The sequence below is a fragment of the Crocuta crocuta genome, unplaced genomic scaffold (genome assembly GCF_008692635.1).
Source record: "Crocuta crocuta isolate KB4526 unplaced genomic scaffold, BGI_CrCroc_1.0 scaffold179, whole genome shotgun sequence".
NCBI classification, from domain to species: Eukaryota; Metazoa; Chordata; class Mammalia; order Carnivora; family Hyaenidae; genus Crocuta; species Crocuta crocuta.
In genome coordinates, this window is record NW_027551568.1 from 6,388,676 (window position 1) to 6,412,402 (window position 23,727).

General features: G+C 50.4%; 1 protein-coding gene across 3 annotated transcripts in view; it reads right to left on the minus strand.

Annotated features, from left to right (window-relative positions):
• The window catches only part of SLC2A9 (solute carrier family 2 member 9), a 246,081-nt gene that overhangs the window by 45,819 nt on the left and 176,535 nt on the right, over positions 1-23,727 (minus strand). For all 3 annotated transcript variants that reach the window (XM_077750505.1, XM_077750504.1, XM_077750503.1), the window contains 2 exons: positions 18,477-18,578; positions 14,911-14,986 (listed from right to left, as the gene is read on the minus strand). In XM_077750505.1, the coding sequence (XP_077606631.1) occupies positions 14,911-14,986; positions 18,477-18,578 (178 nt within the window). The remainder of the gene's footprint in view (positions 1-14,910; positions 14,987-18,476; positions 18,579-23,727) is intronic.

The window sequence follows — 23,727 nt, forward strand, 5'->3', positions numbered from 1 at the left end:
GAGGACGACCCGAGGCTGTCCCTGCGGCTGTGCAGGAGCCTGGCCCGACCCTGCCGATCTCCTCCCTGGGGAGCCTCCTTCCTCCTCCTCCCACCCTGTCTGCCTGGAAAACTCCTTTCCTTTTCAGCGTCACTGCGCGTCCCGACCTGTCCCCTGCCTGCCGGGCTGCTGGCATCTTCCTCCGTGCGCCCACGGGCCCTGCACACCGAGAGACCCCTTGTCGTTGCCATGGATCCGTGAGAGATGAGGGAAGAGGCCCAGACAAGGTGCCTGGGGAGGGCGTGTGCAGTGAGGGGGGTCACGAGTGAGCCATCATGCAAACGAAGGAAGGGGAGCACCTAGAAACGAGTAAGTGACGGAGCCGACAGACAAAGAGGAACTAAAACTCAGTGTTTCGGGGGCCAGGACTGGCTTGGAACCCGGTCTCAGGCCCCTCATTCATTTTGCCTCTTGAGGAATCATGTTGTCCCTTCTCGGGCCACACCTTTCCAGCTGGGACTGGACTCCAGGCCAACCTGCCTCCTTCTCATGAAAGCCTGTCAATAAGCTTCCTTGTACACCTCAAATGACAGGGAACTCACTCCTTTGAGAAGTAAGGAGCTCAAATCTGAATCTGCTCAGACCTCACGGAGCAGCGAGGTCCCCTTCCAGGAGCTTCTCTGAGGCTGGTAGGCGCACCGCGGAAGGTTCAGGCCTACCTCAGCTCCCAAGATCTAAACGTGAGACCTGAAACCATACAATTCCTAGAGCAGAACACAGGCAGTAATTTCTCTGACATCGCCTGTAGAAACATTGTTCTAATTATGTCTCCTCTGGCAAGGGAAACAAAAGCAAAATTAAACTAGTGGGATTACAAACACACACACACACACACACACACACACCACCCAAAACTGCTTTTGTACGGTGAAAGAAACCATCAACAAAACAAAAAGGCAGTCTACTAGATGGGAGAGTATACTTGCAACGATATGTCTGATAAGGAGTTAATATCCAAAATCTAGAAATGACTTCTACAATTCACCGCCAAAAAGAAAAAAAGCAATCTAATTTAAAATGGACAGAGGACCTGAATAGATTTTTTTTTTCCCAAAGGAGACCTACGGACGGCCAACGGAAGCATGAAAAGATGCTCAACATCACTCATCAACAAGGAAATGCAAATCAAAACCACAGCGAGAGAACACCTCACACCTGCCAGGCTGACTGTTGCCAAGAAGACAAGAAATGACGCGTGCTGGAATGGAGGTCGTCCAAGTGCACTGTTGGTGGGGATGCAAACTGGCGCAGCTACTCTGGAAAATACGGAGTGTCCTCAAAAAATTAAAAAGAGAACTACCATATGACCCGGTGATTTCACTGCTGGGCATTTACTCGAGGAAAACAAGACACTAATTCAAAAAGATATGTGCACCTCTGTGCTTTGCCGCATTATTTACAACAGTTTAGATATAAAGCAGCTCAAGTGTCCACGGATAGAGGAATGGATAAAGAAGATGTGTATAACGATGGGATATTACTCGGCCATAAAAAGAATGAAATCTTGCCATGTGCAGTGACACGGATGGAGGTAGAGAGTCTAACGCTAAACAAAATAAGTCAAAGAAAGACAAACACCATATGATTCCCCTCATATCTGGAATTTAAGACACAAAATGAATGAACAAAATAAAGAGCCATGTCTAACATGTCTAGAAGACAGGCTTTAAAACACAGAGAATAAGCTGGTGGTTGTCGGAAGGCAGGTGGATGCGGGGTGGGTCAAATAGGTGAAGTGGACGAAGAGTACACTTATCTCGAGGAGCACTGAGTAAAGGATACAATTGTGAGTCATTATATTGTACAACTGAAACTAATATGATACTGTATTGCTCGCTTAAATAAAAAAAGAAAAAAGAAAAAAAAAATCCCAACCTCTTAGCACAGTTGTGAGATCCTCCATCACGGGCCCTTGCTATCCCTCTAACTGCATCTCCTTCCCTTGCTAACAACATTCCAGCTTTCCTTGACCCTTTCGCCAAGTTCCTGCCTCAGGACCTTTGCACATCCTAGATCCTCAGAGAGCTGCTTCCTTCTTAGCCTCCAAGTCTTGCCTCCAAGTGCCAGCTTCTCACAGAGGACCTTCCTATTCACCCTCAGTAAAGCTGCCATTCCTCTATGACTCTAGCCCTTGCTCTATTTATTCCTTCTTAGCATTTGTCACTAATTTTAAAGTATTTATTAGTTTCCTGGTCAGGGTTCTATAAATATGCATTGGTGGTGGGGCAGCTTGGGGTCTGAAACAGCCCACTCACCCTCCCCTGTGAGATGTAAGGTCCAAGAACAAGGACCACATCCCCGTGTCATTCCCCGGTGCCTGGATCAACATAAGAAGTGCTTGGTAAATAATAATAATAAAAACAAATGTGTACTTATTTGTTTTAGAGAGAGAGAGAGAGCAAGAGAGAGCAAGAGAGAGAGAGAGAGAGAGCAGGGGAGGGGCAGAGAGAGAGGGAGACAGAATCCAAAGCAGCCTCTGTACTGACAGTGCAGAGCCTGGCTCCGGGCTCCAAACCCTGAACCATGAGATCACGACCTGAGCCTGAAGTTGGATGCTTAACATACCGAGCCACCCAGGCGCCCCTGTAAATACTTTTAAACTAAGGAATGCGCTTACCTAATACACCTTATCTTTCCAATTCCTCCCTTTTAGACCGGGCAATCAATCTCACTAAATTTGCATTTCCCAGGCTGCTCCTGTAATGATCAGTTTGAGCACCTGTCTTCTTAATTAGAGTATGAATTCCAGATGAAAAGAAAGTGCTCTGACTATTTCTGCCTCCTCAGTACAGAGTGCAGTACCTGGCATCTACCATGGGTTCAAAATCTTTTGTTGGATGAATTAATTTGGGACGTGACTGAGAATAAGTGAAAGAGCAAAAGAAATATCCTGTAAATAGCCAACACAGAGAAACCCATGCACGAAAGCGTGTATTAATTTCCTCATAAAGAGAGGCCCTGTGGGCCCTTTTCAGGCATAATTATAACAAAGCTTGATTTCATATTTTCCTCCATATTTTGTTTAAATAAAGAAGTTAGGTGCACAGAGGGAGAACCCCAGGGGCAAGGCAGCGCACTGACAAGGTCTGATAAATGAGGCTCAGCGGCAGGTGAGATTTCCCATTAGAGGCTGCCACCGCCTAAGGAAAACAGTCCCCCAAACACTGGGTGTGATGTTCTCTCAGAACCAGCCCTTTGCTAAAGGCTTGTTAAATTTAGGGAAGTTTTTTGTGTCTCCCAAGCGTGGCTTGTGGAATTGTCTACTTCTGCTGACAGCCGATCCACAGTGAGCCTTCCTCGGCACAAGAGGCTGGCCTGCAGTGAAGGGAAGCCTCACAACAGCCCCTATTTCTTGACTGCTTTCCAGGGACTAGATTAGCCACTTAAGAGAGATTTTTTTTTTTTTTAACTCCCGACCATCAGCAAGGCGTGCATCATCCTGTTAGAGGAGGCACCTCAGAGGGCCAGCTAACGTGCCCACGGTCACAGGTGCAAAGTGGGGGTGGGGACTGGCTGTCAGGCCCAGGGCTGGGTGAGCGTGAAGCCCGGAGGGCCTCAACTGCATCCAGCTGCCCACGGGAGGCATAAAGTAGAGGACATGCCATTTCATAGTCTCGGTTTTCATTTCCCTCATGCAAACTTACAGCATGAAGGACGCCACAGCGGAATAATTCCCTCCAGAACCTGTACATGCATCACCTTATAGGCAAAGGGCTTTGCAGATGGGATCAAAGGAAGCATTTGGGATGGGGAAGACTGTGGATTAGCCAGGTGCATAATCCTTTTAGGGACCCTCAAAAGGCAGAGGCAGGAAGGTCAGAGTCTGAAAAAGAGGTCTTACTACAGAAGCAGCAGCTTGAAGATGGGGCAGGGTGGGGGGAGGGGCATGCCAGAAGCAGTGGAGAAGCCGGAGGAGCCAGGGGATGAATTCCTCTCTGGAACCTCGGGAGAGAACGTAGCCCTGCTCACCCCCTTAGACATTTGCGCTCAGAACTGTGAGATAACACACATGCCAATTTAAGCCACTAAGTTTGTGATAATTTGTCACAACAGTAATAGGAACTTAATACAGATCCGGAAGATGCTCCACTCATACAGACAAGGCGCCTCAGGAAGGTCTTGGCTTGAAGGCAAGGAATGGGTTTGAACACCCTGCTCCTGCCACTTGGGAGCACGTGAGCATGTGATTCATCCCCCCCTCTTACGGGGTCAAAGCCCTCCAGGTGTGATATGCCAGCACAAGAGAAGAGCACTAGCAGGTTTTAAGCTCCTTTCCTATTCCAATACAAACGCTTTGAGACGCAACGTGGAATGTGGGACCCTAAGAATCTTCTGTTTTTATTAAAATTTTTAAAAAAATGTTTATATATTTTTGAGAGAGAGAGATACAGAGTGTGAGCGGGGGAGGGGTGGAGAGAGAGGGAGATGCAGAATCTGAAGCAGGCTCCAGGCTCCGAGCTGTCAGCATAGAGCCCGATGTAGGGCTCGAACCCACAAACTGAGATCATGACCTGAGCCTAAGTCAGACACTCAAGTGACTGAGCCACCCAGGTTCCCCGACCCTAAGAATCCTCTTGATTGAAGTCAAGTTTTGAGGAGGGGAGCTAGTGTTTACTGAGCATATACTACACGCCTGGCCAGAGTCTAGGTGTGCTAGGTAGGTTGTTTCACAGGAATAGAGCAGCATTCAGGAGAGCACAGGGTGTGCAGCTGAACAGCTCAGATCTGGAAACAAGCCTGCCTGATGCTGGCTGTCTGAGCACTTTCTCTCTGTGTGCCTCAGTATCTTCATCTGTAAAATGGATAATAATCACATAGGCTTTGGGTGGGAATCACTGGAGTTAATGCATGATAAGCAGCGGACACTCAATAAAAGGTCATTATTTCAATATAAGGAAAGGAGTAGAGAAGTGAGGACACACACACGCACACACACAAGCACATGCACAAGCGGACTTGCCCCGTACCATATACCAACAGATGGAAGAGCCCAGTTGGTCTGAGTCTCGAGCCTGTATTTACTCCACACGCCAGCTTATGACAGTGGCCCCCAGGGGACATGTGGCAATGTCTGGAGACGTTTTGGGCTGTCACTACTAAAAGGAGATGCTACTATTAGCTGGGAGTAGAGGCCAGGGATGCAGCTCAGCATGGCACAATGCCCAGGGCCACGTGCACCACAAAGGATTATCTAGCCCCAATGCCAGCGGTGCTGAGGCTGAGGAACCCTGTTCTAGAAGTTTCTCCAGAAAGTCATGTAATGGCATATTAAATTACCATGGGTTCGTCATCTTGGAGGACTTGTGAAAACCCAGATTTCTATCAGATCATTTATCATTTTTCTCTAGAACTCTGAATTTATAATTTGTGTACTTTAGAACATTTAAATATGACTTAATAGAGGCGGGGGGTAGGCGAGAAAGGAAAACTCGCCCGGCACCTCCTGTGAGCCAGGCAGCATGACTGCCACTAAACAAGGGGAGGCTGGGAGTCTCTTTCCACAGACGGGCCAACGCAGCTCAGGGAGGCTAAGCCTCACAAGTTGTGAGGGGGTGACCTGATGGGACCCCAAGCCCATGCCTCTCTCTCAGTGCCATATGGCACTGGTGAGTTTCCTGCTCTCTTTCCAGAACATAAGAGAAGGGACTGAGTGGGAGCTGGTCTGTGTTTGGCAGTGTTTAAGGACTGGCCACCCCCAGGGGCTCCTGGGTGGCTCAGTCGGTTAAGCATCCGACTTCGGCTCAGGTCATGATCTCACGGTTTGTGGGTTCGAGCCCCGCGTCAGGCTCTGTGCTGACAGCTCAGAGCCTGTCGCCTGTCTTCGGATTCTGTGACTTCCTCTCTCTCTGACCCTCCCCTGCTCACGCTGTCTCTCTCTCTCAGAAATAAATAAAACATTAAAAAAAAAAAAAGAATCTTTAAAAAAAGGATCGGCCACCCCCAGATAGATGAGATAGCCTGAGATGCCCGCAGGGACGCTGGTTTGCAGGAATCTGGCCCCACGGGCCATGCTTGTGCCATCTGGGCAGGCACAGTATTTCAGAGCATATGGCTTCTGAACGAAAGGACCTAATGCAGAGACCTGAGGCCTGGCCTGGCCCGGGACCCCTCTCCCTCCAGCCAGCTATTTCCGGAGGGTGGGAAGGGACTGAGTCCAAGGGAAGGGGCCCCAGTCCTTTCTCTGATACTAACTGTGATATGGGGTTCAATTACTTACTCTTGGACTCCCAGTTTTCCTATCTGTAAAATGGGTGCATTGCTCTAACAGGGTGATGGATGCGAAAGTAGTCGCTTGTTATTACTGCATTACTATTACTACCACCACTACTGCAACTACGACCACCACTACCACCACTACGACTGCTATTACCATTGAAAGAGTCGCCTCGGAGCAGCTCTCCGAGGACATTTGGGGCGTGCCTCCTGCAGTCTGTATTCCCCACGCAGCAGCCAAAGTGAGCACTTAGAATAAAACACTTTCCCCTTGCACTTGGATCCAATAGCTAACCTTAAGATACCTTACAGTTCCTTCCTTCTCTCTCCCTTCCCTTCCCTTCCCTTCCCCCCTGTTCGTGCCCCTCCGGCCACATACACGTCTTCACTCTTTCCAGAACTGCGCTTAATACGGTAGTCTCGCTTTGCATGGTGGTTGGGCACTGGACACGTAGCCAGTCTGAACTGAGATGTACTGTTAAGTATAAAGCACCCACCAATTCCAGACACTGAGTATAAGGAAATTAGAATACCCATGAACACATGTTATGTAATGACTCCATGCTGAACTAATGTTTTGGATGTATGGGGCTAAATACGGTATATTCTCAAAAGTAATTTTACCTGCTTCTTTTTTACTTTTTTAATGTGGTTACCAGAAACATTTACATTTGTGGCTTGAATTCTCTCTTTTTTTAAAATTTTAATGTTTATTTATTTTTAAGAGTGAGAGAAACATACAGAGTACAAGTGGGGAAGGGGCAGAGAGAGAGGGAGACAGAGAATTCAAAGCAGGCTCCAGGCTCTGAGCTGTCAGCACAGAGCCTGATGAGGGGCTCGAACTAATGAACCAGGAGATTGTGACCTGAGCCGAAGTCGGACACTCAGCCGACTGAGCCACCCAGGCGCCCCGGATCCTATTTCTATTGGGCAGCACTGTTCTAGAACATGCCAGATTCCTGCCTTGGTTATTCCCTCTGCTAGAAGATGTTCCCTTTAGTGGTCTGCACGTGGGCCGCCTCCACACTTGCTTCGTGTATGTTGACCATTTCATCCTCAGGGCACCGTGGCCCATTTTACATGTGGAGGAAGTAACACAAGAGAGGGTAACAGGTCAAGGCCACACTGGCAGTTGTGTGGGACTCAAACCAATGGACGGGCTCTGAGCCAAGGCCCTTCCACACTTCTGGGAAACAGAACTCTGGGAAACATCACTTTTGGCTCCTTAAGAGTCAACTTTTTGGTGTCTAGCATCCCCTCTGAATGCTGGCCGTCCTGCCCCAAATACGGGGCCAAGTAGAAATCCTTCAAGTACTTTTATCAGCGTGAATCTTGCCCTCCTTCAAATCAACAGAAAGACGATGGACAGTGTGTGCACCCAGTGGGGCCACTTTTCCATTTTAGCAGCCTGTTTCTGAGCCCTGGAGAAGTGAATCACGATCATGTAATTGCATCTCAATGGGGAAAGTGCAAATTTAAATAAGGTGACCAATTCCCTCGGCCCCCACGAGAGTCTGGCCATTAAAACTGTGAGAGCAGAAATAAAGGTCTGTTCTCCACCCGACTCCAGCCCCAGCCCATGGACTCTGCGTCCACATGCGCTTCAGACACACATGCAAATGCCTCACTTCCCGTCTTAACTAACTGAGTTTCTTGCTAAAGGAGGGAATGTGGGAATGTGATCCTCGCCCCAGCGGGCGTGAGGCTCAGTCGAGGGTCGGGCTCCTGTGCCACGTTCCCAGGGTCTGCTCAAGGGCCGGCAAGGAGGAAGGCAGCTGCTGGAAGATACCACAGAAGGGCCTAGAAGCTGGGCGCCCGTCACTCACATCAGGAACTGCGGAGCCGGAACGTTCCACCTTTCTGGTGAAAACCCGGGCTCGTGCGTTGAAACTCTGGTGGGCCCCAGTCCTCCTCAGGATTTGCCTTTGCTTGCAGACGGCTTCTGAGGGGGGTCCTTCCTCGAGAAGGCCTGGCAGACGGTCCTGTTTTCATGGTCACGCTCCAGGAGATAAGCTCTGCTTGAGACTGTGGGAAGGAGATAAGTAGAGAAACTAAGTGTTCTGGAAAACAGGGGTTGGGGGGGCTGGCGAACAGCTGGACAGATGCGACCTCAGAGCCAGGGAGCCGCGGGTTCAAGTCCTGCCTGGCCTCCGGCGTGCGGGCAGGCTCGCTGGAGTAGGGGTGCCCTCACTGGGGACAGGCGGTCTCCTCTGCAGGGTGCTGAGGACCAGGGTACATGAGCGCCGAACAGGGGCTTGACTTCAGGAAGCAAATACCAATTTTAAGAGTTCCCCGTGGTTTTGGATAAGCGGAACGCGTACCCATGCCTGGCGAGCAGCCTGCCACCCATCCATCTGCTTGGCATTAAGTGGTAGATGATGGAAGACTCCTTCCCAAGCCCTGAGGCCCTGCCCCTGCGGCCGCCTGGGGGCCGGGAAACATCTTCCTCCAACTTTGCGCTCGGCTAGTTTCCGAAGGCTCCTGAAACACATCACCGCGGGCTCGGCTCTGGATTCCTCCTGGTTCTGGGGGCCAGGGCTGGAGTCCGGCTGCGGGGAGGGTTTGTTTTCTACGGACGCCCCGAGGGCAAGTGTCCCGTGGTTCTCTTAGCTTCGGCTGTTGCGGGCAGCCTGTGGTGTTCCCTGGCTGGAGCCGCATCACTCGAGTCTCGGCCTCTGTCAGCACATCACCTCCTCCCTGCCTGCGAGTCTTCTCACCTTCCGGGGACGCCTGTCCTCTGATTTCAGGCTCACCGCAAATCCACGACGGTTTCATCCCGAGATCCTAACTAATCACATCTACAAAGACCTATTTCTAAACAAAGGCCACATTTTGGGGGCGCCTGGGGGGCTCGTTTGGTTAAGCGTCTGACTCCTGGTTTCAGCTCAGGTCATGATCTCACGGTTTGTGGGTTCAAGCCCCACGATGGACTCCACGCTGATAGTGCAGAGCCTGCTTGGGAGTCTCTCTCTCCCTGTCTCTCTGCCCCTCCCCTGCACACACACACACTCTCTCTCTCTTAAAATAAATAAACTTAAAAAAATAATTTTTAAAAAAATAAGGTCACATTCTGAGGTTCCAAGTGGGCGAGAATCTTGGGGGTGCACTGCTCGCCCCACTGCAGTACTAGGAGCACAAAGGCTGCCCCGTCACTGACTTCAGGAGCATGTGGCCACCTGGGAGCTATGCCAGCAGAGCCTCTCGGAGCACCAGCTCCCTTGGGTGCCCTGGGAAAGCGGCGGTCTGTCCCAGGGAGGGGCTGGTCTGAGGCCTGAGTGAGCTGCCTGAGCGAAACGCTCAGCACAGAACTGGAAATGCCCACTAGGTGCATGACTGCCCTCACTGCCACTGTGACTGTTGTCACTGTGACTTTTACTATCGCCCCGAGGGTCTGTGCCAGAGATGCCAATCGCCAGTGCTCTGTTTGGCTGGCTCACTGGTGTGGGTCTTTGGGCAGCCACGCAGCTGCTCCCGAAGTCTGGAAGCTTCCACAGACAGGAGTGGTTTGCGCTGGGCTGGCTCTTAGGAATCATCCAGAAAACATGTTAAAACGCCATTCCTGGGGCGCCTGGGTGGCTCAGTCATGGGAGCATCTGACTTGGGCTCAGGTCATGATCTCGCAGTTCGTGAGTTTGAGCCCCGTGTCGGGCGGTCAGCACAGAGCCTGCTTCGAATCCTCTGCCCCCTTCTCTCCCTGCCTTCCCCTGCTCGTGCTCTCTCTCCCTCCCCTCCTTCCTCAAAAATAAATAAACATTAGAAAAATGCTATTCCTGTTGCCTGCCCAGTGGCCTGGACAGGGCGCCAGGGTTATGTCTGACCACAGATGGGGCATTCTGATGGGGAGCCACCCAGCTGGAGAGCTGCTGATCTGGGTCAGCCCCTCCTTTCACTGGCGGGGAAACCGGGACCCACAGAGGAACATGGCAGAGGCGCAGCGAGATTCCAAAGCATCCTCTCCTGAGGATGGCCTCTCCTGAGCCCCACATCCTCCCAGGGGGTTATCTGGGACAGCAGGCTGCGTTGTCTCCTGTCCTGGCCGGGAATTAGGGCTCAGAGAAGCCTGATGAAGACCACGTGGTTGGCTCAAGGTCAAGTCAGCCAAAGCCAAGATGTAAAACGCACTACTGAATAAGAATACAGTAATAAGAGAAGCCAGTCTATACCACAGGCAGGAGCCCTGGCTCTCTGAACCTTTGCTATCCACACTCTTGTTACCCAAACACAGGAAAAAGTAAGAAAATGTGTTGATATATCCTTGCTATCCAAATCCAGTTACTTTTTACATGAATCTCTGAAACCAAATGGATTTGGAGAGAGAGGAAGACCTGTATTCTTACTGTGGATGAGAACATACTTTATGCCGCTGAGCTGGGGCTTCCCGCTCCCCCGTAACCGTCTCCTGCAACCACAGAGAACCAAGAAAACCAGAGGAAAGTTCAAAATTCCCTTATGCAGACAAAAGGAAGAACACGGAAATCTATAAAAGCTGTTAAAATCATTCTTTTCTTTACAGAATTCTGTACATTCCTGATAGTTAAAGAAATCAGATAAATCCAGCAACTTGGGTTTCTGTATGATTTGGCTTTTAGCAATGTGACCTTTGATGTGTCACTTAAGTTTTGATGAATTAACTTTCGGTAAAGTGTTCAGCTTCCTNTGGGGGTTAGTGTCGTACACTGAGATCCTCTAAATGATCAGGTCTTTGACATTTCCCTAAAATCTGCCTTTACCTTTGTTTGCAATCTGTCTTGTTATCAAACACTCCTCAAAGTATCCCAGTTTGCAGGCGCCATAACTTCCCAGTAGGACCCTGGCCTCCATAACTTATGATAAGCTCCCTTGAGAACAGATTGTGTGTGTGTGTGTGTGTGTGTGTGTGTGTGTGTGTGACCACTGTATCTTCAGGCCTGGAGGGATGCCTGCTCCACAGTACTCACTCTAGGGGCACTGGGGGTGCCCAGTCAGTTAAGTGTCTGACTTCAGCTCAGATCATGATCTCACCGCTTGAGAGTTCGAGCCCCATGCTGGGCTGTGTGCTGACAGCTCAGAGCCTGGAGCCTGCTTTGGAATTTATGTCTCCCTCTCTCTCTGCCCCTCTCCCACTCACGCTCTGTCTTTTGTTCTCAAAAATAAATAAAATTAAATAAAATAAAGTATGCACTCAAAAACTACTTGTGAAGTGGGTGAATGAATGAAATGTATATATTTCTCTCTAAAACGAGAGACCGTAATTGTTGTCTCTTGCCTGTTCTATGGCTACAACTTCTGAAGAGACCGTAAAACGGTCCCGGTTCTTTGCAGCCTCTCTCGTGAGAGGCAAAGTCTCTCTCCCCACCTCTTGGTTCTGGGCTGGCCCTTGTTACTAGTTTTATCCAAAAGTGACACTGAGTTCTAAGCCTGGGCCTCAGGACAGGCACGCTTCTCGTCTTGTAGCTTTGCTTCCGTCATGTAAACAAGCCCAGGCTAGTCTGCTGGATGGGGACAGACACGTGGCCACGTCACCCTTCTCAATGATGGACCAATGGCCACCTGGACTAGCTGGCATCCAGCCAACCTGCACCCAAACACGGACACGAGTGGAGATCAGCGAAGCCTGGGCCAGCCCAGCAAACCACCGTGTCAGCCTACAGCCTCAGGTCAGTAGTAAATGGTCCCTGTTCAGTTCCCTAGGTTTGGGGGTTATTTGTTCTCTCATTTTGCCTGTCTTTGGGATTTCCATATCTGTGTGGATTTCTCATACTTACGATATTAAATTTGATTTTCGCCTGTTAATCTGTCTCATGTCTATTTGATTCTTACTCCTGCTAGAAGCACCTTAAAGGGGACAGGAATTCTTGCTTCCTGACATGTGGCAGCCTCTCGAGGGTCTGAAGAACCCAAGCTCTGGAGTCACACAACCCTGAACTGGAATCTTGGCTCATCAGCTGTGCGACTTTTAGGAAAGCACTCAAACTCTCTGAGCTTCAACTTTCTATCCACCCCGGCCCCCATCATAGTTAATTACCTCCTGTTCTTTTTCTTTACTCGAAATTGCCTCTAATCCTGGGTCCAAGCTCCTGGTTGGGACACTTCTCGCTCCTCTTTGTGCTCCCAGGGACGAATGCACTGCTCAGAGAGACTTCATGAAACGCTGTCTCTATCTCCATCACGCACTCTCAGCTGGGGTGAACATTGGTTCTCGGGGGTTAGAGCGGGAGCAAAAAATCTTAAGTTTCACAATGGTTTGTGAAGCCTCAGAGTTCAGTTTTACCCGACACGATCTTATGTCTTTGTATTTAATTTTTCTTCTTAGGGAGAAATTAATTTTAATGAAGATCCGCCTACCCCACGCTTGCTGGGGCCTGTGGGGGCCGGCGGTAGCCTCGCCTTCCTGCTGCTGCTCAGGTGCCTACATCCTTTCTACCGAGTCCCATCACTGTGCCCACGCCTCCACAAACAGGCCAATCGTATAATTCCCTTTAAAATCCCAGCTCACAGTACCTTCCTGTTGGGCCTTGACCTAATTTCAAGTTTACATAACAGTTAAGCTTTGACAGGGTACTTTTAGGAAGGGCGTCTCCCAAATCCTAACGTGGTACTGGGCATGGAGAATGGTCCGGCTTGCACTGGGACTGCTAAGAGTTCACACTCACAACACTCCAGTTAGAGCCCGCCTTGTGTGCGAGCACCCTGTAGGGATGTGGCCGTGCCCCGAGCAATGACAGCTACGTATTTAAGCTGGGTTTGTGAGGCATTCTCATTTAAGTGTCATGTAGCAAGGTTCAAGAATGAGGACCACACAGTGATTTGGCGTCAGGATCTCTCTCTTGATTATTTTAATGTGTATATACTCATTTCTCCTACCCCGTGATTTCTGCACAGTTAGAAATTAATTACTTGTCATTCTGCTTTGCACATAGTTTCCTAACTTCCCAGGGTCGCTGAGTCATATGATTTGACTGGACCACTTAATACAACTGGGTGGGTCATCCCTCCAGATTCAATCAATGTGACAGAGAGGGGAGTCCTTTTTCCCCCGCCCACACGTGTTCATTAGGCATTCGTGGGTCCCCATCAGGGTAGCACTAGCCTTCTGGAGTGTTCAGCTCCTAAACTGTACCTTACAAGGGCAGTGAGCAGACTCGGTGTTTCTGAGTAGATGGTGGTGTGTCCCACCGGCATGGAAACCGGTCTTCCCGGGTTCAGCTTGATGCCAGGCACAAAGCCCGACCATCACAAGATTTTTCACACTGTAATTGACACACTTTGGTGACATCTCCTTTTCCTCAAAGATAAAGCTCTTTTACAGTGTCTCATTTATTAGCTGTCTCAGCCACTGCCTTGGGGGTGATGTGCACAAATAAAACATGTAGCAGGAAACTGCCTTCCCTGTTTCTTTCCTTCCCTGCACCTAATTTCAATTCCCTGTCAAGCCTCCTTGAATGGATGTGCTCATCACAGAAGCTGCCTCCGGCAAACTCCTGCTTTCTTTCCTGGGAGGATGATCCTTTTCGCTTAATCCCCAAGGGGCAGCCTCAAATGGGGAGTCTCACAGCCCTTAATCTACTAGCATTTCCGAGCCACAATTTCCCAGCGTGACACCTCTTGGGATCCGCTCCTTCCTGTCCATTTAAGGTGATCTCCTGACCCAAATGGCAGCCGCCCTTAGGTAATTTCCCTGGGGCTTACGCTGTACACTGTTGATGTGACTTTAAGAAAAGTTTCTAAAGCCTAGCCCATCTTGTAGCTAAAATAGCGATGGCCTGTGAAAAGCAGCAACACAGAGAGAGAAACAGAAATGCGGTTCTATCTGGTCTGATAGAAACACAGTGTTGTTTTCATCAACAGAGAAACCAAAACAAAGAACCACAGCAACACCTGCCAGATAGATGTGCACAACTGTCCCACCTACCCTGAAGCCCTTCTCAGTCCCAGCGTGGCTTCTGATGGGAGCCCCTGAGGACACAGACACAGAGCCTGGGAAAGGAGGACCATTTTATAGATGGGGAAACTGAGGCCCAAGGAGAAAAGAGGACTTTTCAAATAGGGAAATGGCAGAGCTGTGGCTGGAAGTGAGTCCTGGGCGCACGGAGGCTCAGAACTCTCCAGACTCCACCCTCATGCAGCTCTGGTATCAGGTGGTTGGTTGGGGCCTTGGGAGTCAGGCGATTCCAATAAAGCTCACTGCACGCAAGTCGTTCCCGTCCCTGCCTTCTCTAGAGGTGTCCCTAGCCCTAGATGAGTCAACACACAAGTGCTTGGCTACATCTAGCACATACCCGGTGGTCAGCAAATCTTGGACATTACAATTATCACTACTACTATTATCGTTATATCTTCCACAGTAACTGGTTACTTCTCTGGGCACAGTCTCGGCACAGACTGTAACGTGAGTATCTCCCATTCAGCCCAAGCTAGTGTATCTGGCTCGGAGCTCTTGCAACTGTAGCTGTGATGCTGCTCTATGTAGTTAGCCACCCAACTCTGGGTGAGCCTGTTACCTGCTAGCCACCATCTGTGGGATGGAAAGGGAGGCCATCGCTGCATTCAGATGGGTAGGGAAGTCTCTCTTCCCCTCCACTCCCAGGTGGGCCTTGTCCCCCCGGTCCCCACGCTCCCATCTATGTAATGAGAACACCCCAGCTCGGTGGTGGCGGTGAGGAAGGAGGCGCTTCTTACCTGGCCCACTGCAGAAGGAGGCGATGATGGCCAGAATGCACACGATACTCAGGTATGGGATCCAGGGGGCGTGGTCCTGCGAGAGAGCAGGGGTGTGGGCAGCGGTGCAAACGGGACCAGGGTTCCCACCCAGCTCCTCCTTGATCTATCTGTGTGACCTCGGGCAGGTCACTTTACATCTCTGAGCCCTGATTTCAGTGTTCATAAAATGGGGAGATGATAGCCCCTGAGTCATTTCATCTGCCTGTTTTACAGATGTGAGGTAAAAGGAGATGATGTCCCCGAAGAGCTTAGCAATGTCCTCAGCATACAGTGGTGGTAGATAAATGACTAACACTTATTGAGTGCTCAGTCTGAAGCAGGCAATATGAGAAGTTTTACAGGCATTATCACATTTAAAATGTTTTCTTATTTAATCCTTATTATTGAGTAAAACACTATATTTCTATTCCTGCTGTCCTGACAGGTATGAGGTAAGTTAACTGGTGTCATTAGATGTGTTGGGAGAGGCTATCACTCATCGGGCAGGGTTGGGTGGCTTGGGGCTGGGTGTGGAAAGATGTCTAGGAAATTGCCCCTGTGCCAGCAGACTGGATGGCTGATAATCAGAACACTGTGTCACCAGTGCTAGGACACAGTGAGCATGTGAGGAAGGGTCAGGGCACCCAAGACCAATCTAGAGAGATTCAGGGAGGGGAGGAGAGTGTGTTCGCCTCTGAAGGATGAGCCCAGGTCATGCAAGAGGAAAAGAAGAGGAAAAAAATTCCAGGAGATGATTTTTTGCAACAAATGACACAGACGCACAGGAGAGCACAGCACGGGGATGAGTAACAAAGGTTCAGAGTGGGGGTAGAGAGGAGAGAGAGCAGCCCTTCCATGTCCGAATCCATCAGCTCTGGCTGAAGGAGGATCTAGAATTGAGAGGAGCTCTTGCATACTGCATGGCTCACTGGTGCACTAAGTTATCATCCATCCATTCAAGCATTCCACCCGTTCATCCATCTATCATCCACCCACCCATCCATCCATCCATCCACCCATTCCTCCATCCATCATCCATCCATCAATCCATCATCCATCCATCCATTCACCCATTCCTGCATCCATCATCCATCCACACATCCACCCATCCACCCTTCCACCCATCCATCATCCATCCATCCATCCATCAATCCATCATCCATCCATCCATCCACCCATTCCTCCATCCATCATCCATCCACACATCTACCCATCCATCATCCATCCATCCATTCACCCATTCATCCATCCATCATCCATCCACATATCCACCCATCCACCCATCCATCCATCCACCCATTCCTCCATGCATCATCCATCCACCCATCCACCCATCCATCCATCCATCCATCCATCAATCCATCATCCATCCATCCATTCACCCATTCATCCATCCATCATCCATCCACACATCCACCCATCCATCCATCCACCCACCCATCCATCCACCCATCCATCCATCCATCCATCCATCAATCCATCATCCATCCATCCATTCACCCATTCATCCATCCATCATCCATCCACCCATCCATCCATCCATCCATCCATCCATCAATCCATCATCCATCCATCCACCCATTCATCCATCCATCATCCATCCACCCATCCATCCATCCATCCATCCATCCACCCATCCATCCATTTGCTTGGCAGACTGTTCTTAGTTCCTCTGGAGTGGCATGCACTGGGCCAGGAGGTGCAATACAGAAGTGACACAGGCATAGCACTTGCCCCCACAACCATCTATTGGAAAAGAGAGATGAGTCAATAAGGAAAGCTAATCCTGTGTGATAAGTGATAGTACAGGGTTGCCCCTGGGGTCCCTGGGAACACAGAAAAGGGTGCCTCACTGAGACATGGGGTAAGAGAAGGCTTCCTGGAGGAAGAGGTATCCAAAGGGTATCCGGGGCTTCCTGGGTTTGGAGACCAAGAGAAGCCAGGTGAGCAGAGGAGGCCCCAGGAAGNCCATCCATCATCCATCCACCCACCCATCCATCCATCCATCCATCCATCCATCCATCCATCCATTTGCTTGGCAGACTGTTCTTAGTTCCTCTGGAGTGGCATGCACTGGGCCAGGAGGTGCAATACAGAAGTGACACAGGCATAGCACTTGCCCCCACAACCATCTATTGGAAAAGAGAGATGAGTCAATAAGGAAAGCTAATCCTGTGTGATAAGTGATAGTACAGGGTTGCCCCTGGGGTCCCTGGGAACACAGAAAAGGGTGCCTCACTGAGACATGGGGTAAGAGAAGGCTTCCTGGAGGAAGAGGTATCCAAAGGGTATCCGGGGCTTCCTGGGTTTGGAGACCAAGAGAAGCCAGGTGAGCAGAGGAGGCCCCAGGAAGAGGAAGTGGGCTGGCAGAGCCGGGAAGGGAGGACATGGGCAGATGAGGGCAGCCAAGCCGGGAAGAGCTCTGAAGCCCTGTGGCACGAGGCCTAGAGGGCCCGCATGTTCCAGCAGCCCTTCCAGACATCTGGCACAATGTCCCAGAACATCACCCAACTGGTGAGGGAGCCAGCTTGGTCAGTCTGAGGGGCATCTGGGAAGGAGAGGTCATGGAGGAAGGACGTTTCCACCTCCTGCCAGGCCAGTGTCCCCCCGCAGCATGTCCCTCTCTGCAGGACGAGCTACTGCCTGTCAGGCACCACCGTGCTTGTATTATCCTTTTTCTAGAGATTTTCGGGACATTAAGACATTTGGCAAATGATCAGCATGTACAAATCTCAAGTTAGGGATTCATTTTTGAAGAGCGCAAAGATTGGCTGACCACTGTGACCTGGCCTCATGCTTCCCTTGGCGCTAAGACAGCCAGTGCTCAGTCACTGCGTGCTGTCCCGAGCCCTGTGGGGGGAGGGGGGAGGCAGAAGGAAACCCCGCGATCCTGGAATCTCATCCCCACAGCTTGTTCATTTATATTTATGCCTCAGTTTCCTCTCTCCATAAGAGGGAAAAACACCACTTTCACCAGGATTAGGAACGGCACCGCCCTTCCCCCCAAACCTACATTCATCGAGCCCCTTTCATGGTGGAGGGGGAGGGGGCCCTGCCAAGGACTGTAAGTACATCTTCTCACCTCGTCTTCCCAACACCCCCAGGTGTGCGGAGACCTGTCCCATTTTAGAGATGGGGCTCTACTCCTCAGGGAGCCCACAGGCGATTGTGGAAGCGTCCAATACGGCAGCACCAGCGGGGCCGTGTGGAAATGTGGGAGCTGGAAGAGGCATCCTAGTGCAGTCTCCTCTTTCCCACAGATGGGGTAACAGGGGCTCAGAGAGGGGACACATCTTGGCCAAGATCACACAGCTCATTAGAGGCAGCAATAGAACTATATCCATCCAGTCTCTGTCTCTCAGTCCAAGGACCTATCACCAAAGCTTCCTTCTCAAGGGCACCCAGCGACTGCTGAGCTGAGATGCCCCTTGGGAACGCCATACTGCAGGCAGCGCAAACGTCACACACCATGGCCCCGGAGTACCGAAGCCGGAAGCCAGCTCCATGCTGACGTCCCTCAGGGTATGATAGGCGCATGCTCTCACCTGCAGCGTCAGGGTGACGGTGAGGATCCCAAAGAAGAGGGCCATCAGCCCAAAGCCGCCCATGAGGAGGGGTCTCCGTCCCAGGCGCTCAATGACCAAGCCCTAAGTCAAGATCAAAGAGAGATGGTTATACTTCACTTCTAGCAACAGGAGAAGGGGAGCGTGGTGGCAGGAATCAGCACTGGGGCCAGGGTAAAGGATGGCCTTGACCTTCAGACAGCCCAGCCACATTCCCCATGGCCGCAGCTGGAGAGGCCAAGATCTTTATGAGAGAGGGAGGGAGGACCAAGTCACCGTTCTTGAGCACCTACTGTATGCCCATACATTCACCTTTCCTCTTAATCTTTCCTGTTAGGGAAGGACGGGCTGATCTGCTAGCTGGTCTGCAAAAGGAACCGAATGGACTGGTTGCTGTAGCCCTTTGCCCACTCTTTGGAGCCAGACTGCGGGCCAAAAGCAAGGGCTCCCCACTCCTTATGCCCCTGTTTATAGATTTAAAGGGGCAGACTCCCAAGGCAGCGGCCCAGGGGTAAGACCGAGAAGGTTCTGACGTTTTCCACTCCGCCTGTGCCTGTCAGTTTCATTCTGGGGTGTGATACCAGGAAGCCCACACGACCGCAGCCCCTGAAGCCACGTCCCCGAGCCTAGCCTCCCACAGCTGTAGGACTGTTGTTGACCTCCATCCAGCTGGCCCCTGTGTCTACCTCTCCATTGGGTAAAGGCAGGGCTCTCCACTGAGCTCCTCCAATTGCTAACGACCTTGAAAAATAGTCACATAGCCAAGTTTCAGAAATAGGCAGACTTGGGCTTCTATCCTGGGTCTATGACTTTCCAGATGTGTAAGCTTTAGCATATGACTTCCCTTCCTGGAGCCCCAGGGCTTTTATCTGTGAAAGGAAGTCCATGATACCCTCCAACGAGGCTGTCTGGAAAGGGCAGGTGACTAAGTAAGAGTCTGTATTCAAAACACATAGCAAGTCTTCCAATTTGTCAAGTGCCTTCCCTCCTCTTTCTTTCCCTATCTCATTGCACAGAAAGAGCATACTAAAGATCAGAGAGGTGAAGTAACTCAGTGGCCATCACACAGCCAGTAAGAAGGAGACAGAGGCAGAAACAGAAATGAGCGGGGAAGGGGAAAATTGAACAGAGGGCATCTGAATAAAAATGCACAGCTTTTCAGGGTGCTTGGGTGGCTCAATTGGTTAAGCATTCAACTTTGGCTCAGGTCAGATCTCACAGTTCGTGGGTTCGAACCCCGCATTGGGCTCTGTGCTGACAGCTCAGAGTCTGAAGCCTGTTTCGGATTCTGTGTCTCCCTCTCTCTCTGACCCTTCCGCACTCATGCGCTATCTCTCTGTCTCAAAAATAAATAAACTATAAAATTTTTTAAAAAATGCACAGATTTTCTCCATTGAGCAACGAGGGGACGCTTCCTAGAGGAGGCAACAGTAATGGCAGCTTGTCAGGCAGAGGGACCGGGGGGTCAGGTGAGCCATCTGGTTCGGACAAGGGAAAGGAGCGGCACCTTTGAGGCCACCAGAACAGAAGCTCCTGTCCTCCAGCTTCTGATGACAGTTCAAAACGCAGACATCAGACTGAACGGTCCCAGTCCTGCCTCGAGCCTGCAGGAGATTTCTGCAGGAAACCCAGAGCCGCCTCTTTTTCCTCTTTCCTCACGCCCTGCTCCCGGAGCCGGCACGGGCTGTTGTCTCATTCGGCCAAGCACACACCAAAAGGTGAGCGGGCACAACCCCAGGCCAGCAGGGTTCTCGGAGGACCCGGCCCTGGGGTGCTGCCTGGGTAGCCTGGTGTGAACGCTGAGGGGACCGGGGAGGGGGCTCTGGTGCAGAAAGTCAGGGGCTTGGGAGGAAAGCATCCTTGGCTGAGGGCCACATGTCTTGAAAACTTCCACAGCTTCCTGCCCGGGAGCCTTTCCCCCTGAGGGTTAGGAAGGCAGGGCTGACCCCAGCGTTTCAACTCGGTGTCCTTGACGCCTGACCCGTCAGAGCGTCGGAGAGGAGCATAGGTGGTGTCCGGAGGCGCAGGGACCTAAATGGGCAGACCTGGCTTCAGGTCCTGGTTGTGCGCCCAGGACAGGCGGCCCAGCTTCTGGAAGCCTCAGTTTCCCCACGTGACCAACAGAAGTGGTGATAACTGTCGCAGCACAGTTCTGAGATCAGAGGCCAAGAACTCACGGTGTCTGGGGCAGACGCATGAAACACAGAGGCTTCCAACAAACGGCACATAATACATCCTCGCGGTCCAGGGGTGACCCAGGTCTGGTCCCAGCTCCTGCCTCTAACTGGCCATGTGGCTGAGGCAGCCAGTCACCCTTCTGTGTCTTCCTTGCTCCTTTTCTCTGATGGCGATGGGTTGGGGTGGATGAGGACCTGTGCCCAGTGCCTGTGACGACGTGCCAGACGCTGCATTAAGCACTTATCAGGCATCAACTTACTTAATCCTCACAGCAACTTTATGAAGTAGGACCAGTCACTTGTCAGATTTTACAGATAGAGAAACCAAGGCACAGAGGTTTTGGGAACTTGTCCACGGTCACGTGGCCGGGAGGAGGCAGAGCTGGGCTCATCTACAACGTCTTTTCTGGTTCTTGAGACATTACAATTTTCCAAACTAGACAAGAGTCCAAGCCACCACTTGGTCATAGCTTCCGGTCACACCTGGATGTATAGCACCTGCTCCCTGACAGCTACCTCACGGGAAGAACGGGAGCTTCACTGTTGCCCAGAACCTAGGGGAGCACACCTGGCAGGTACTGAGCCCACGTCTGCTGACTGAGTGAAGGTTTATCTTTGTAAGGCAGGCAAATTCACATATTGCCGAGGACGATAATGAGAATGGTAAGATCAGTCAGGGGGAAGTTAGGCCCAGTGAGTCCCATGGAGGAAGCAACGATCAGTAGTTGCTAGGAAAGTTCTAGAGAGAAAGAAGGGCCAGCATCTAAGTCCTCTCTCCTCCCAAAACCCTTTGAGTTGGGTCCCACCAAAGGGGAGGTCCTGATAGGGGCTGCCGGGGTGGGAGCCACAGGTGCAGGGAAACTGGGCCCTGGGTGGGGGGTGGACTGGGGGATGGGGAGTGTCAGGGACACCCATGATCAGAGATTCTGGGATTTGTCAGAAGTCACACTGACCTATTTGGAGGTAAGGAAGTGTAATACTTGTTCTCTCATACTGCAGGATGGCTGAAAAGTACCCATACTCTTGGATTCAGTCATTCACCTTCTGGGTATTTATCCCAAGGAAATAGACATTTGGTAGAAGACTCATGGACAAAGGTCTTCAACTGTCATGTAATTTATACTAATGAGGAAATAGAAACCATCTAGGAGTCGACCAACAAATGAATTGGTTCAATAAGTACTGGAATACCCTGATGATAATTATAGAATTCACGTACCTTATTTTATTTATTTTTTATGTTTTTATAGTTTTTTTAATGTTTATTTATTTTAGAGAGAGAGAGACAGAGCACAAGTCAGGGAGGGGCAGAGAGAGGGGGACACAGAATCCAAAGCAGGCTCCAGGCTCTGAGCTGTCAGCACACAGCCCGACCCGGGGCTTGACCTCACAAACTGCGGGATCATGACCTGAGCCGAAGTCGGATGCTTAACCGACTGAGCCACCCACGTGCCCTTGGAATTCGTGTAATTTAAAAGAATTTTGAAGAACAGAAGAATCGTGAGGTTATGATTCTAAGGGGAAAGAGCAGGGCACAGATCTGTATCTTGCATATATTCATGGACACCGTTTTGTAAATTAGGATTCTGAATGAATATACCCTGGAAAAATTTATGCAAAGTCAGCTTATAATGGCTAACTCTGGTTGGGAAAATAGGTGATTATTATTTTACTTGATATTTTTCAGTCTTTTCCAAGTTTTCTACAATAAGCTTTTTCTACTTAAAAAAAAAAGTCTAAAAAATAGACTTAGCTAAAGCATTGGAGATGCAAACCCCTCTGCCCAGAGTTACAAACTGTTACTCTTCCCCATCACTGGTGATTTCCAATACCCACATGTGTACATGTTCACCATGCAGAATGTTTCAGCTACAATCTCAGCATGGCATTGCCATTCTTAGAGTTAACACGGCAGAGCCCACAATTTAGCCGGCACTGAAGACAAAGACTGCTGATGGTGGAATGCGTGGTGTGTCATCTCCTTGGGTTAAGTGCCCAGTGACGGAGCACTGAAACGACGACAGAAATGACCATGATGAGAATCAGTCACTGTAAGACACAGGGCGCTGAAGCTGCTGCCCTGAGACTAACATGTGTTGCATTGCGATGCTGAGATTAATGTGCACTTGGCACTGACTTTAGCGTTTAGAGTATTTTTTCTTTTTCTTTTTTTGGTTTGTTTTAGTTTCTCCGAAGGCACCACCAACAATTTCAATGCCCGCAAGTGTGCCCCCAACACAAACCAGTGGAGAGACACTGTCTTACATGATGATGCCAACACGCAAGTGCTCCAGGGTCGGGGTAGGGCGATTTGGCTGTGTCGCTTCCCTGAAGTCTCCCTATGAACCAGCAGCCCAAGCCAAGGTAGAGCTGGAAACACTATCACTGATTTGGAAACAGTGTCTAAAGGTGTCTGGCAAGACACCAAAGAAAGAGCTGTGAAAGAGAAAGAGATAAAAACAACTCCATCCATTCTAGCGGGAAAACCAATCAGCCTGAGGGCCCCTTTCTTCAAAATCTCTGCCTCTTTTAAATCGTTTTAATGTGCAGCCTATCAAAAGGGATTAGGGTAAACGTGGTATTTCCACTTGAGCATTAAAATCATCAGTGAAAACATTAACTCAGATGAACAGTGGCCTCTGAAGGTTACTGATGTCAGCAGGGGAGGGACTGTGAGCCTCCAAGAGATTCCTTCTGGGGACTCCTGACCCCCAGGGTTATTCAGCCGTTCAGCGACCATTTACCCAGCACCGCCTGCCTGCCCCACAGAGCTGGGACCTCGGGTGGAATAATAATGAGAGTGTCTTTGTGGTGGTTGTTGTTCTTAGTATTTAAAAATCAACTGTAGGGGCACCTGGGTGGCTCAGTCCGTTGAGCGTCTGACTTCGGGTCAGATCCATGATCTCACGGTTTGTGAGTTCAAGCCACACGTCGGGCTCGCTGCTATCAGTGCAGAGCCTGCTTTGGATCCTCTGTACCCCTCTCTCTGCCCCTCCCCCACTTGTGTTCTCTCAAAAATCAATAAACAGAGGGACGCCTGAGTGGCTCAGTTGGTT